Below are 12,798 nucleotides of genomic sequence, written 5' to 3' on the forward strand. Positions count from 1 at the left end.
TAATGGACACTTTAAATAATGTAGTAACTCTGGATTGTGATTTTTTTTTCCTACATGAGGATTATTGCTATTTCTGTGTACCAATTTGATATTCATAGTAATTTGCCTGGACTAAAAATATGAAATCCATTTCCCCTACAGTGTGTGACCACTTACTTCTCTGTGTTTTTTTTTTTTTCCTTCTTGTTTTAGTTTTAAGACTAACTTATTAGGATTTGATCTATGTAGCTTGGTGGTTGAACACCTTGAGCTAGTAAGACTTCTATTCTCTGTCAGTGGATCTGTGTGTGGATTCAGAAACCCATTTAACATTTAGGCAGTTTCCAGATTTACCCTATTATTTTCTGTTGGGCTCTCTCTTTTCTCCCATGTGCATGCTTGCAAATTCTCTGTAGACCTAGACTTTGTAAATCACTTGAACCCTGTCTGGTCTTCCCTGTGTTTGCTCATGACTTCCTCTCGGCGTGGTATATGTGGAGAGTCTGTCAAATTTCTTCCTGTTTCATATCCCATACCTCCTTGTTAAATGGCCTATCTGCCCAATTTAGTGCTTGCCTCAACCAAGAACATCCCTCAGCCTCATAAAATCATTGGCCTCCCATGTTCACTTGTGACCAAGATTATGACAAATTATTAAGGACAGTAGGTTATTCACTTTTCATTTCAAATCATGTCAGCCCCCTCCAGCAGTGAAACTGCTGGTTGTTTGTACTCTGCCCTGCCATCTTAGAACTATTGTACCAACCAAGCTGGGTGGAGCGATAGGAGCCACCCCAAGCAAGCATCCCACATATTTCCACTCTTTTTATTGGAAGTGCTGTTGTTTTTTATGAATAAGTGCTTCTCCATTTGTTGAAAACTTTTGGTCAGTTTCCAGGGTACTGAAATGGTTGCTTTTGATAGTTTATAGTTACTTTTTTAGGAGAAGATTTGGCAATCTTCTCACTTCATCCTACTGGAAGGCCCAGCTTTTTTTTTTTTTCCTTTTTGGTTGTTGTTTGCATGATACATGTTTTTATCACTTTATATTTAATCTTTGTATTTATATTTAAAATGGATTCCTTTTAGGGGCTCCTGGATAACTCAGTCAGTTGAGCATCCAACTCTTGATTTTGGCTCAGGTCATGATCCCAGGATCGTGGGATCAAGCCCCATGTTAGGCTCTGCACTGAGCATGGAGCCTGCTTTAGATTCTCTTCTCTCTCTCTCTCTGCCTCCCTCTTCCTCTACCCCTCACACACACTCTCTCTCTCTAAAATAAAAAAATAAATTTAAAAAATGGATTCCTTCTATACTAAGATCTTGTACTTCAATCCAATCCAGTAATCTCTTTGAATTGGTGTCCTCACGATATTTGCTTTTTTTTTTTTTTTTTTTTTTTTTTTAGTTTTTCATTTATTTCTTCTTTAATTTCCTGGTCAACCCATTCATTCTTTACTAGATATTCTTTAACCTCCATGAATTTTATTTTTTTTCTTGTGGTTGATTTCAAATTTCATAGCATTGTGATCTGAAAATATGCATGGTATGATCTTGGTCTTTTTGTACTTGTTGAGGGCCAATTTTTTTAATATTTTATTTATTTTTGAGAGTGAGAGAGACAGAGCACGAGCAGAGGAGGGGCAGTGAGAGTTGAGGACACAGAATCCAAAGCAGGCTCCAGGCTCTGAGCTGTCAGCACAGAGCCTGATGTGGGGCTCAAGCTCACGAACCACGAGATCATGACCTGAGCCAAAGTCGGCCACTTAACCGACTGAGGTTGAGGGCTAATTTTTGACCCAGTATGTGGTCTATTCTGGAGAATGTTTCTTTGTTTTTTGTTTTTGTTTTTGTTTTAAAATATAATTTATTGTCAAGTTAGCTAACATACAGCGTATACAGTGTGCTCTTTGGTTTTGGGAGTAGATTGCCGTGATTCGTTGCTTACATACAACACCCAGTGCTCATCCCAAGAAGTGCCCATCACCCATTTTCCCCCTCCCCCTCCCATTAACCCTCAGTTTGTTTTCTGTATTTAAGAGTCTCTTATGGTTTGCCTCCCTCTCTGTTTGAAAGTATTTTTTTCCCCTTTCCTTACCCAGTGATTGAGAATGTTTTGTGTGCGCTTGAAAAGAATGTATATTCTGTTGCTTTAGGATGAAATGTTCTGAATATATTTGTTAAGTCCATCCAGTCCACTGTGTCATTCAAAACCATTGTTTTCTTGTTGATTTTCTGCTTAGAAGATCAGTCCATTGCTGTAAGTGAGGTGATAAGGCCTCCTAGTATTATGGTATTATTATCAATGAGTTCATGTTTATTACTAATTTATTTATATATTTGGGTACTCCAAAGTTGGGGGCATACATATTTACAACTGTTAGATCTTCTTGATGGATAACCCCCTTAATTAGGATATAATGCCCTTATTTATCTCTTGTTACAGTCTTTGTTTTAAAATCTGGTTTGTTGGTTTTTTATTTAAGTAATCTCTACATCCCATGTGGTGCTTGAACTCACAACCCCAAGATCAAGAGTCATGTGCTTCTCTGACTGAGTCAGCCAGGCGCCCCTGGGCTATTTCCTTTTAATGTTATTATTGACCTCTTTAGATTTAGGCCTACCATTTTATTATTAGTTTCCTGTTTGTAACCTCTAGTTTTGTTTCTTTATTCCCTCTTTCCTGTCTTTCCTGTTGTTTAAATATGTTTTAGTATTCTATTTTAATTCATTTATTGGCTTTATAGGCTTCTCTCTTTTAAAACTTATTTTATTTTTGGCTTATTGCATTAGAAGTCACATTATATGTATCTTTCAAAATCTTTGTGGAAACTCCTTTTGCTTTCCTCCACTGACCTTTGTGTTATACTTATCAGAAGTAGTACATCTTCATACATTGAAAATCATACCAGATAATGCTTTGTTTTTTGCCTTCAGCAGTCATGCATATCTTAACTTAAAAGAAGAAACGTAAGTAGTCTATTAGATTACTCAGTTATAATAACTCTTAAATTTGAAGGCATAATGGCTAAAACTTAGAAAATTTGATGAAAGACCTAAATTTATAGGTTTAAAAAGCGCAGCTAAGGGGGCCTGGCTGGCTCCATTGGTAGAGCATGTAACTCTTGATCTTGGGGTCATGAGTTCAAGCCCCAAATTGAGTGTCGAGTTTACTTAAAAAACTCAGCTGTGACCCCAACTAGGATAAATCCAAAGAAAGTCATGTACAGATATAGTCAGTCTGTTAATGACTAAAGTCAAAGAACACATCTTGAAAGTACTTAAAGAAATGATTCAAGTACCTGTGGGGTTTTCCTTGGACACCATGGAAGCTGGAGGACAGTGGAACATCTTTAAAGATGTACTGAGAGAAAAGAATGGACAACCTAGAATTCTATATCTAATGAAAATAATCTTTAGGAAATTACAGTGATAATGACACTTCCAGATAAAGGAGAACTAAGAGAAGTTGTTGTCAGCATACCTGCTCTACAAGAAACACTAAGTTTTTCAGTCTGACTGAACTGATAAAAGCAGGAATCTCAGATTTTCAGGAATGAAGGAAGAGCAGCAAAGTTACTTAAGAGCATCCTATTGTCCTGGCCTCAGTGTAATCTTCCGACTTGACCACATTTGCTAGATTTATGTTTGGCTGACAGTTGCCTAGTTTTTAGCTTGAGTCCACGCTTACTATTCTGTTTCTTTATTTCTCCTGAAGTATTGCTATCCCCAGGCTTATTTCCTGTTTCTTTTGTTTAAGTTAGAATCTTAGGGGCACCTGGGTGGCTCAGTCAGTTAAGTGTCCCACTTCAGCTCAGGTCATGATCTCATGGTTCATGAGTTTGAGTCCCACATTGGGCTCTACACGGACAGCGCAAAGCCTGCCTTAGATTCTCTCTCTCTCTCTCTCTCTCTCTCTCTCTCTCTCTCTCTCTCTCTCTCCCCCCTCTCCCTCTCCCTCTCCCTCTCCCTCTCCCTCTCCCTCTCCCTCTCCCTCTCCCTCTCTCTCTCAAAATAAATACATAAACTTAAAAAAATGTTAAATTCTCAGATTTTTTGTTTGACTCCATTACTTTCCAAAAATGTATTTTCCGTTGGCTGAGCTTAAGCAAGTATATTTTTTAGTCAATTATTGAAGTTAAGATAACCATGTGTAGTCTTAGATTTGTGTCCTGGTATAAAATGGTCATGAAAATCAGGCTTAATTGAGTCTGCCTAGAAGCTGTTTAATTTTGTTTCTCTTCCTCACATACTTTCATAGTATGACAAAATAATTTTCCAAACACATTATACATAGTACTCAACTCAGTACTTCAGTTGAAACAATAGTTTGAGTTTTTTGCAACAGTTTGAAAGGCCTAAATAATAAGCTACTAAGAATAACGTCCTTTTGTTGTATTTGTTCATTTAATATATGCAGTCCTGCATGTTTCAGATTTAATAAAATGCTTTTTATTCATCTCATATAGGAAGTAAGAAATGTCAGCTTTTCGTATCCTTCCAGTTCCTTAGTCCTTTGACCTTTGGTACTGACAGTATTGTGTTTCCCTTTTTTTTTTGTCAGAAATGTTATTAATTTTAGTATCTGAAATATGTGTGCATGTCTACGAAAGCAGAGTATAAATATTGATCTGTTACCACTGTAAAAAGTAAATCATCACGTTATGGAAAATTTTAAATCATAATCACGTATTATTTCCCCATCTCACGATACAATAAGGCAATGATGAATCAAAATGGTGGATAATTGCAAGCCTTCGTAATTTTTGCAGCCACATCAAAATACTTTTTTACAACTTTAATTATTTTGGAAATAATGATTAAAATAATTTATTTTGCTTGCTCCCATGTGATTTTTGATAGATTTTTCAAATTTCTTTAAATACATGGTTTAATAGATGCTGCAATTCAAAGTATTGGTATAATTTTAGTCTTTTCATAAAAAATAAAGTTTTTGACATTGGCATCACCATACTTAGAGTGTAATAATCTAGAAACGCTAAAATTATCCTTGACCAGTTTTTATTTCACTGTTTTCTGTTTTTAATCAAGCATACTTGATGCTTTTCTTAAAATGTTTCTGGAATTCTTTGAATTTGTCACGCTGCCTCTGTTCTCATCAAATGTCTACTTGTTTTCTCAGCCTAGAATCTCTTTCCATTCCATTGCTTTTTATATATCCATCATTCTAGTTTTCTCAAAAGAGTGCTATTCGTCTTCAAGAATCTTCAGGAAATGTCGTGTTCTCACTACAGTAAACCCAAGCTTCTCTACCCACTATTCATTACTACTCATGCCTCCATGAAGCCTTTCACATTGAACTTATTTCCTAGTCTTCTCCCATAGATATTTGTTAGGTTCCAAATAGCCCATTGTGTGTGCTGTATTTGTTATTTCACTTCCATGCCTTTCCAGATCTTTCAGTCCCACCCCCGCCCCCTGCTGGGAATGCTATATCCATTTTTCTTTTCACCTATTCAAGTTGTTGTCTCCTCCAGGCTTTGCAAAAGCTTCTCCAGCCCCTCATCTACCTCCTCTTTCTCTGACCTCCTATCATGCATTGTCTTTTATACGTAATGCAATTCTCAGTGGTGGAGACCTGGTCTCTTTTTTCTCTGGCACCTTGCCCCGTGGTTTGTAGCTGATTGGTTGTATTTCCATCCCATTTCACTCCTATAATCACTTTATAAAGTGATGTCAGGAAAGCTTCTTGGTGCTATTTACTCAGTTCTAGAACATAATGATTCTTCCCTCAACTTCCTCACCCCATACTACCCAAATCAGAAACATTTTTTGGTGTGAATTAGGTAGGTAGATAGGCAGATATACCTAAATGAAATGCTGTGCTAATAGAACCAAGAATGAAATTGACTCCTGTGTGCACCAGTTTGGTTCAAATAGAACAAAACTCCAATTAAGCATCACAGACTGTTCCCTGAATCCTCCCTGCCCTTTTGCAAATGCATACGTTGTCCAGTATTAGGGAAATTGTGGAATAAAGTATGAATTTCCTAGCATAAATCCCTTGTAATATAAAAATAACTAGAAATTAATACATTTTGTACTAGTACTATTTTTTATTAAAAATAGTTACTAAAAATACTCCAGGTAGCCGTCTCTAACAAAGACTGACCAACTTTTTCCGTAAATGGCAAGATAGTGAATATTTTTAAGCTGTGCAGGCCACATACGGTCTCTGCCATGTATTCTTTTTTGCCTTTGTTGGGTTTTTCTTGCCACCTTTTATTACTTATTTATCTTTATCTATCTATTTATTTATTGAGAAAGAGAGAGAGCAAGAGAGCGAGCACATGCAAGTAGGGGAGGGACAGAGGCAGGAGGGAGAGAATCCCAAGTAGTCTCCATGCTGAGCACAGAGCCCGATTGTGGGGCTCAATCCCATGACCCTGGGATCATGATTGCAGCTGAATATAAGAATCAGACACTTAACAGACTAAGCCACCCAAGCACCCCAATCACCTTTTAAAAATATAAAAACTTGGGTGTCTGGGTGGCTTAGTCCATTAAGCATCCAACTCTTGAATTTGGCTCAGATCATGATCCCAGGGTTGTGGGATTGAGTCCCGCATTGGGCTCTGCACTGAGCATGGAGCCTGCTTAAGATTGTCTCTCTCTCTCTCTCTCTCTCTCTCTCTCTCTCTCTGTCTGCCCCTTTCCCCCTGTTGGTACTCTCTCTGTGTCTAAAATTAAAAAAATAATAAAAACAAAATGTAGAAGCCAGTTTTAGCTTGGAAGCAGTACAGAAGCGCACCATGGGCCAGAGTTTGCCGAAGAGCCCTAGTTTGCCAACCCCTGGTCTGTAGCAGTAAGAAAAGGTAATCTGTATAACTGGGCATCCAAGAGGGTAGAAGACTTTCTGTCCAGTAGAGAAGACATTGCTAATACTAACCCTAGCCCTGAACAAACTGGGATATACCCAATGGGGTGCAGTAAAGTAGCAGGAAACCTTACCCTGAGAGGAACAGGGTCAGGGTTAGAGAAGGCCAAGAGATGGCCGCTGAGGTCTTCAACTTGGAGGTTCATGATGAGGAAGAAGTAGACTTGCCCTACACAGGGCTTCCTGTAGAGGCTTGAGTGGATTGTGCTGTCCTGACGGAATAAATGTCCTTTCCTTAGAGATCGCTTAGCAGAACTTACCCTGCCCAGAGAGGCTTGGGGGTGGTTTTAACTGAGAAGGACAAAGTACCTTGTAACAACCTCCCAACCTTCAGATTTGGCATGATTGTACTCCCCGTGGAACAGATTACAACTATGGGTATTGCCAATGAGGGCATATTGAAGTAAATGGAAGGACTTCACTTGGGTGGAATTAAAGTAAATCTTCATAGGATGTGTACACTTTGAGTGGGTTTGTAATAAAGGACCACATGCTTGACAATATCTAAAAATGTTACCTACCGATAATTTAATCTTATTATATTCTTCACCATGGTGAAAATTTCCAAAAGACATCCTAATTTTTTGTCCAAAAGTTTTTCTGTTTAGTTCATATGAACAAGATGCACTCCCTGGGATACTATATATTTTTAAGTCTCCTACTGTTTACTTAGATAGAAGTCACGAAAGTAGCAAAGTCACTTCACCTTGAAGTGACTGTAACTGTTCTTTTCCCACACTAGCAACAACTTTCGATTTCATCAAGAAGCAGAAGCCCTAGTAACAGACTTCTGGCTCATGTTCACTACCTTGTATCTCTCCCCTTTCCAAGCTAGCCCTCTTTTCCATTAAGAAAAAAACGTTGGCAGGCTAATTTTCCATTAAGAAAAAAACGTTGGCAGGCTAAAGACACCTACCTCTGTTGGATTATTTGCATACTTCAGCATTCATGTTTCTGGAAATCATGGCAGCTACTGATTTTATTTGTTTGAACTGTTACAGTATTGATTCATTTTATTCACTTAATTTAATCAGAATGCGATTTATCTTAATTTTGATTTTGGTTGTAGAGGTTGGCGATTTGAAGGAGCTGCAGACACTAGACATTTCTACCAATCGTTTGCTAACTTTACCCGAGAGGCTTCACCTGTGCCTTTCTCTGCAGTACCTCACTGTGGACCGAAATCGTCTATGGTGTGTGCCCCGTCATCTCTGCCAGCTGCCCAGCCTCAATGAGCTCTCCATGGCTGGAAACCGTCTTGCGTTTTTGCCACTTGGTAAGTGATCATGTTTGGATGACAAAGCAAAAAAGCCAAAGAATAGGATGGAAAGCCTTTGCTTCCTTGACTAGTAAGGATAAGGTGGTTTCCTTCATTCTGTTCGCCTTGAATATTGCCTCTCTGAATCCATTTTTGTAGTGACCAAAGCATCATTCATTCCCAGTTGACCAAAAATGTTTATTTCAGGTAGGGACCTCGTATTTGATAACAAATCTGTGCTGAAATGTTGTTTAGACACAAAACGTATGTGACAGGAGAGGATTTGCTCTGAAAAAGGAATTAAAACATATGTGTTTGTATTATACATTTAAGACCATAAAATTAACAGAGGATATTGAGCAATCTGGAGGGATAGCTACTGGTACAAAGATACCTGTTTAGATGTTGAATTCAATGTAAAACATTATGTATTGGATTAGAATGATTAGAATTGCCAGACTACACAATTTTTAAAACTTTAAAATTGCCTGAACTGCCTGGTGCGCTAGAAATGTCACACTGGCTAACAAATAATATATGATGCACTCTAGATTTCCATAGCTGGCCCATTTTAATAATACAATACATTTATTTTCACTGAGAATTGTATTTTGTTAGCTTGTAAGAAACAAAGTTGCCATTTAAAAAAAAATTAAATATGAGCCCCCGTAGAACCCTAAGCCACCACAGTAAGCCTCCTATGATCTTACTCATAAAAGCATTTTTTATAATGAATAATTTATGCCTCATGGCAGTGGAGTATATCATTTACTAGCCCCTGAAAGGAAATATTTCCACCATAATACAATACATGGGGCACCTGGGTGGCTCAGTTGGTTAAGCATACGACTTCAGCTCAGGTCACGATCTCCGTGTTCATGAGTTTGAGCCCTGCATTGGGTTCTGTGCTGACAGTTCAGAGCCTGGAGCCTGCTTCAGATTCTGTGTGTCCCTTTCTCTCTGCCCCTTTCTCACTTGCTCTCTGTCTCTCTCTGTCTCAAAAATAAATAAACATTTAAAAATAATAATAAAAAAATACAGTACACATACTATTTTCAATTAAAAATAACTGGGAAACATGAAAATCAATTTGAATAATAACAAATAATTATCCACTTTAAGAAGATTACTTTTCCATAAATATAAATAAATTCTATACTTAGAAAATTAACAAGATGAAATAAAGCCATTTCAGAAGCCAGTTACATTTCTAAGAAATCAGAGCTTTCTTTCAAGTGAGAAAATTATCACAGGGCTCTCGGGTGGCTCAGTTGGTTGAACGTCTGACTCTTGATTTCAGCTCAGGTCATGATCTCACAGTTGTGAGACTGAGCCCTGTGTTGGGCTCTATGCTGACAGTGCAGAGCCTGCTTGGGGTTCTCTCTCTCCCTCTCCCCTGCTCATTTTTTCTCTCTCTTTCTCTCTTTCTCAAAATAAATAAACTTAAATCAAGTGACGGGGCACCTGGGTGGCTTAGTCTCATGGTTCATGAGATCAGCACTGACAGTGCAGAGCCTGCTTGGGGTTCTCTCTCTCTCCCTCTCTCTCTGCCCCTCCCCTGCTCACACTGTGTCTGTCTCTCTCAAAATAAATAAATAAACTTAAAACAATTTTTTAAAAAAATCAAGTGAGAAAAATACTAAATATAAAGAGATTACAAAACTAAATGTACCTGCTGCATGAACCACAGGTTATAAAACAATTACAGTGGTCAAGTACCAAGCTACAAATCCAAAAATCCAAGTTCTAACCTGGTACCACCACTCCATGGTACATGACCTGGAGTAAATCACTGAAACTTTTCTGAGCTTCATTTACTGTATCTGTAAACCAGAAATAATAGCATTTATCCTGTTTACTTTAGAGTTATTTTGAAGTTGAATAAGATAGTTCATGTATAAGAGCTATAAAGTGGTATACAAATGCAGATGACTCAAAAGAGAAGGTACAACTTGTGGATTACCATGTCCTGCTTTTTAAAAGTTCTGTCCTCAGGAGCCTGGGTGGCTCAGTTGCTTGGGCATCTGACTCTTGATCTCAGCCCAGGTCTTGATCTCAGGGTCGTGAATTCAAGCCCTGTGTTGGGTTTCACGCTGAGCGGGAAGCCTTCTTTAAAGAAAAATAAAAACAAAAGTTTTGTCCTCCTTCTCATATCAAGACCCTTTGTAGTAACCACCTGGACTTGTATTTACCACTTCCTAAGAGCTGCTGCCTATACCAACGCTAACTCCCTACCAAGTGATTGCTAGGACAGTAGGGTCAGTGCTGATAAATGAATTGAGGAAAGGAGTGTGGGAGGGAAGTGAAGGATGTGATGATTTGATTTGTGTGGTGTAGAACTCAGTGGTATAACATCAGCCCTCGGGGTAAAGGTGGAAATTCCATTAGAAGCAACCATGGTTTGACTCTCCCGTGTAACCAGAAACAGATTAGCTTGTTAAATCTGAAGTTGCCCATACTATTGTTGGTAGGATTATTACTACTGTCATTGTTACCACTGACCACATATATAAGGAGTGTTTCCATGAGTAATGCTACTGCAAGTATTTGTAAGAACAATCATGTATTGAATTAGGGATTCTGTTAGGCACGGTACAGAGGCTCTCTAATTTAATTATTACAGAACCTATTGTTCTGTTATACAAAACCTATTGACAACTTAACTTTACAGATGAGGAAATTGAGGTTCAGAGAAGTTAAGTAACCCACCCAGAATCAGCTAGTGAGCTAGTGAGAGACAGAATGAGTTGCAAACTCTGTCTGATTCTCATCTCCACATTCTTTCCACTTTGACAAGCTATCTCCGCATTCCAGGCATGATCCCTCTGCTAGGGGACTTCACTTGGGAATATGGCCACTTCCAATGCCAAATTTGGGCAGCTATTTTGGACTCATACACTCCTATGGAAATGCTAGCGGGCCCTATTCAGTCTCTGTCTATTTGCTTAGCAGGGTCTGCCTGCCAGAAGGTGTAACTTTGTCTGACCTGCCCACTCTGGACATCAACCGGGTGCTCCCAGTTACTTGTTTCTAATCTGTCTTTAGCAGATCCTGTAGTAAGAAGAATCTTCAGCTTAGGCCAAAGACCAGAGTTTATCTAGCTCTCCGTTGGTGTTAGCCACTCTTCTTACTTTGCCTGGTCCCTCCCACCTCGGTGGAGTTCTTGATTCCTTCATTTTGAAGTTGTGTTGCTAACAACTTGATTTCCTTGTCGTCTTCTTTCTTCCATCACATATGCTTTGTCTCAAGTCTGAACCATTCACCCAACAACTGGCCCCATCCTGCTTCTGGCTCTGATCTGCAGCCCTGTTTTCATGTCTGATACCAGAGGTACACTGACCAGAATGCCATCCAGCTCTGGACCCCTGATTCAGCCTAGAAGCCTGTATACAATTGGACTTTTTAAACTAAATGAAATCTTGTTTACCAGTCTTTAGCCTTTGGGGGCCTTCTCAAGTGCAGCCAGTCTCCTTTGTCTTGCCTGTTCTACCTTGCTCACTGAGGCTTGTCCAACCATGGCACCTTATTATGCTGGTCATTTGCCACTCATTCTTACCTGTCGTTTTAGCAGTGGCACAGCCAGACGTGTGTTGTGGTGGTGGCAGTGGTGTTGGGTGTTGGGATAAAAGAGAAGCCAAGGGAACTTGACCACTGTGAGTGTTTGTGGTGCCGAGGAGTGGCATTGTCTGTCAGGCTGCACGTTACAGCAGCGGATGGCAGGAGTGGCAGTGGCTGGTACACGGTGACAGAAGTGGTCGTTGGGTAGAAGACACAGTCCACGAAACACGGCCTGGCTGCTTTTCTGCTTTGGCAACTCAGTTAGTTATTTACTGGCGCATCTTCTTTGTGCACCCTGGTAAACGCCGGCATGGGTAAGGAAGTGGGCATCTGTTCGTCAGCACTCAGGGTTCAGCGGTGAGTAGAGCCTTGCAGGTTAATTTCTGTCTCTGGGTTTCTCATCACCCCCAAAACCTTGGCCCTGCGTTCGGAGAGGCTTCCTCTGTGCACTGGTCGATACTCTGAGGAGGGTCCCTCCCAACAGTCGAGGTGACCGCAACTCTCAAGCCTGGAGCCACGGACAGCCCAGGAGACGGAAGCAGTTTCACACTCCCCTGGGCGCCCTCCCGGCTCACAAGGCTCACGGCCCTGGCGGGACACAGGCCTGTGGTAGGTAGGTTTGCTTTTGCCATAGGAAGGTGTAGGAGCAAGAGGAGGAGGCTGCAAATTGTCCGAAGAAAGAAACAGGCTGCCTGAAGCAGTGCTCCGCCCTTGTCTCGGACTGAGTCTCTGAGAACAGCTGAAATAAAGGGTTGGGAAGCACGGGTGGCCTTTCTATCTTGTTGTATTGGGTGAATCTTCATAAAGAAGTGGGTGGGACGACCAGAGAGGGCTTTGGGAGTTTGGAGACAGGGTCATCTGTGAAGGTGAGGACGTTGAATCCAAGAGAAAAATCAGCCCTTTTCTCCATCTTGTTTGTGGGTTTTGTGGGGGAGGGGGAATTGTTTTCTTTTCTGGTTTGTTTTTTAATATGGTGAAGGTGGCGTTGGAAAGGGAATTCAGTTGAGTCTTTCAGAGAAAAATAATTAAATCCGTAGCTGTCCTTCCGTGGTGTTTGTGTACTTGCTACCTTTTTTCGAACTCCTTTCTCATAAACCAAAGCTGT

The 12,798-nt window shown here is 39.9% G+C and overlaps 1 protein-coding gene across 5 annotated transcripts in view; it reads left to right on the top strand.

Annotated features, from left to right (window-relative positions):
- Positions 1-12,798, top strand: part of LRRC28 (leucine rich repeat containing 28) — a 186,561-nt gene that overhangs the window by 119,164 nt on the left and 54,599 nt on the right. For 4 of the 5 annotated variants that reach the window (XM_058736730.1, XM_058736729.1, XM_058736731.1 and 1 more), the window contains one exon: positions 7,947-8,153. The exons of the other annotated variant lie outside the window; for it this stretch is intronic. In XM_058736730.1, coding sequence (XP_058592713.1) covers positions 7,947-8,153 — 207 coding nt within the window. The remainder of the gene's footprint in view (positions 1-7,946; positions 8,154-12,798) is intronic. 5 annotated transcript variants of the gene reach the window in all.

Source organism: Neofelis nebulosa, chromosome 7 (assembly GCF_028018385.1).
Source record: "Neofelis nebulosa isolate mNeoNeb1 chromosome 7, mNeoNeb1.pri, whole genome shotgun sequence".
Taxonomy (NCBI): Eukaryota; Metazoa; Chordata; class Mammalia; order Carnivora; family Felidae; genus Neofelis; species Neofelis nebulosa.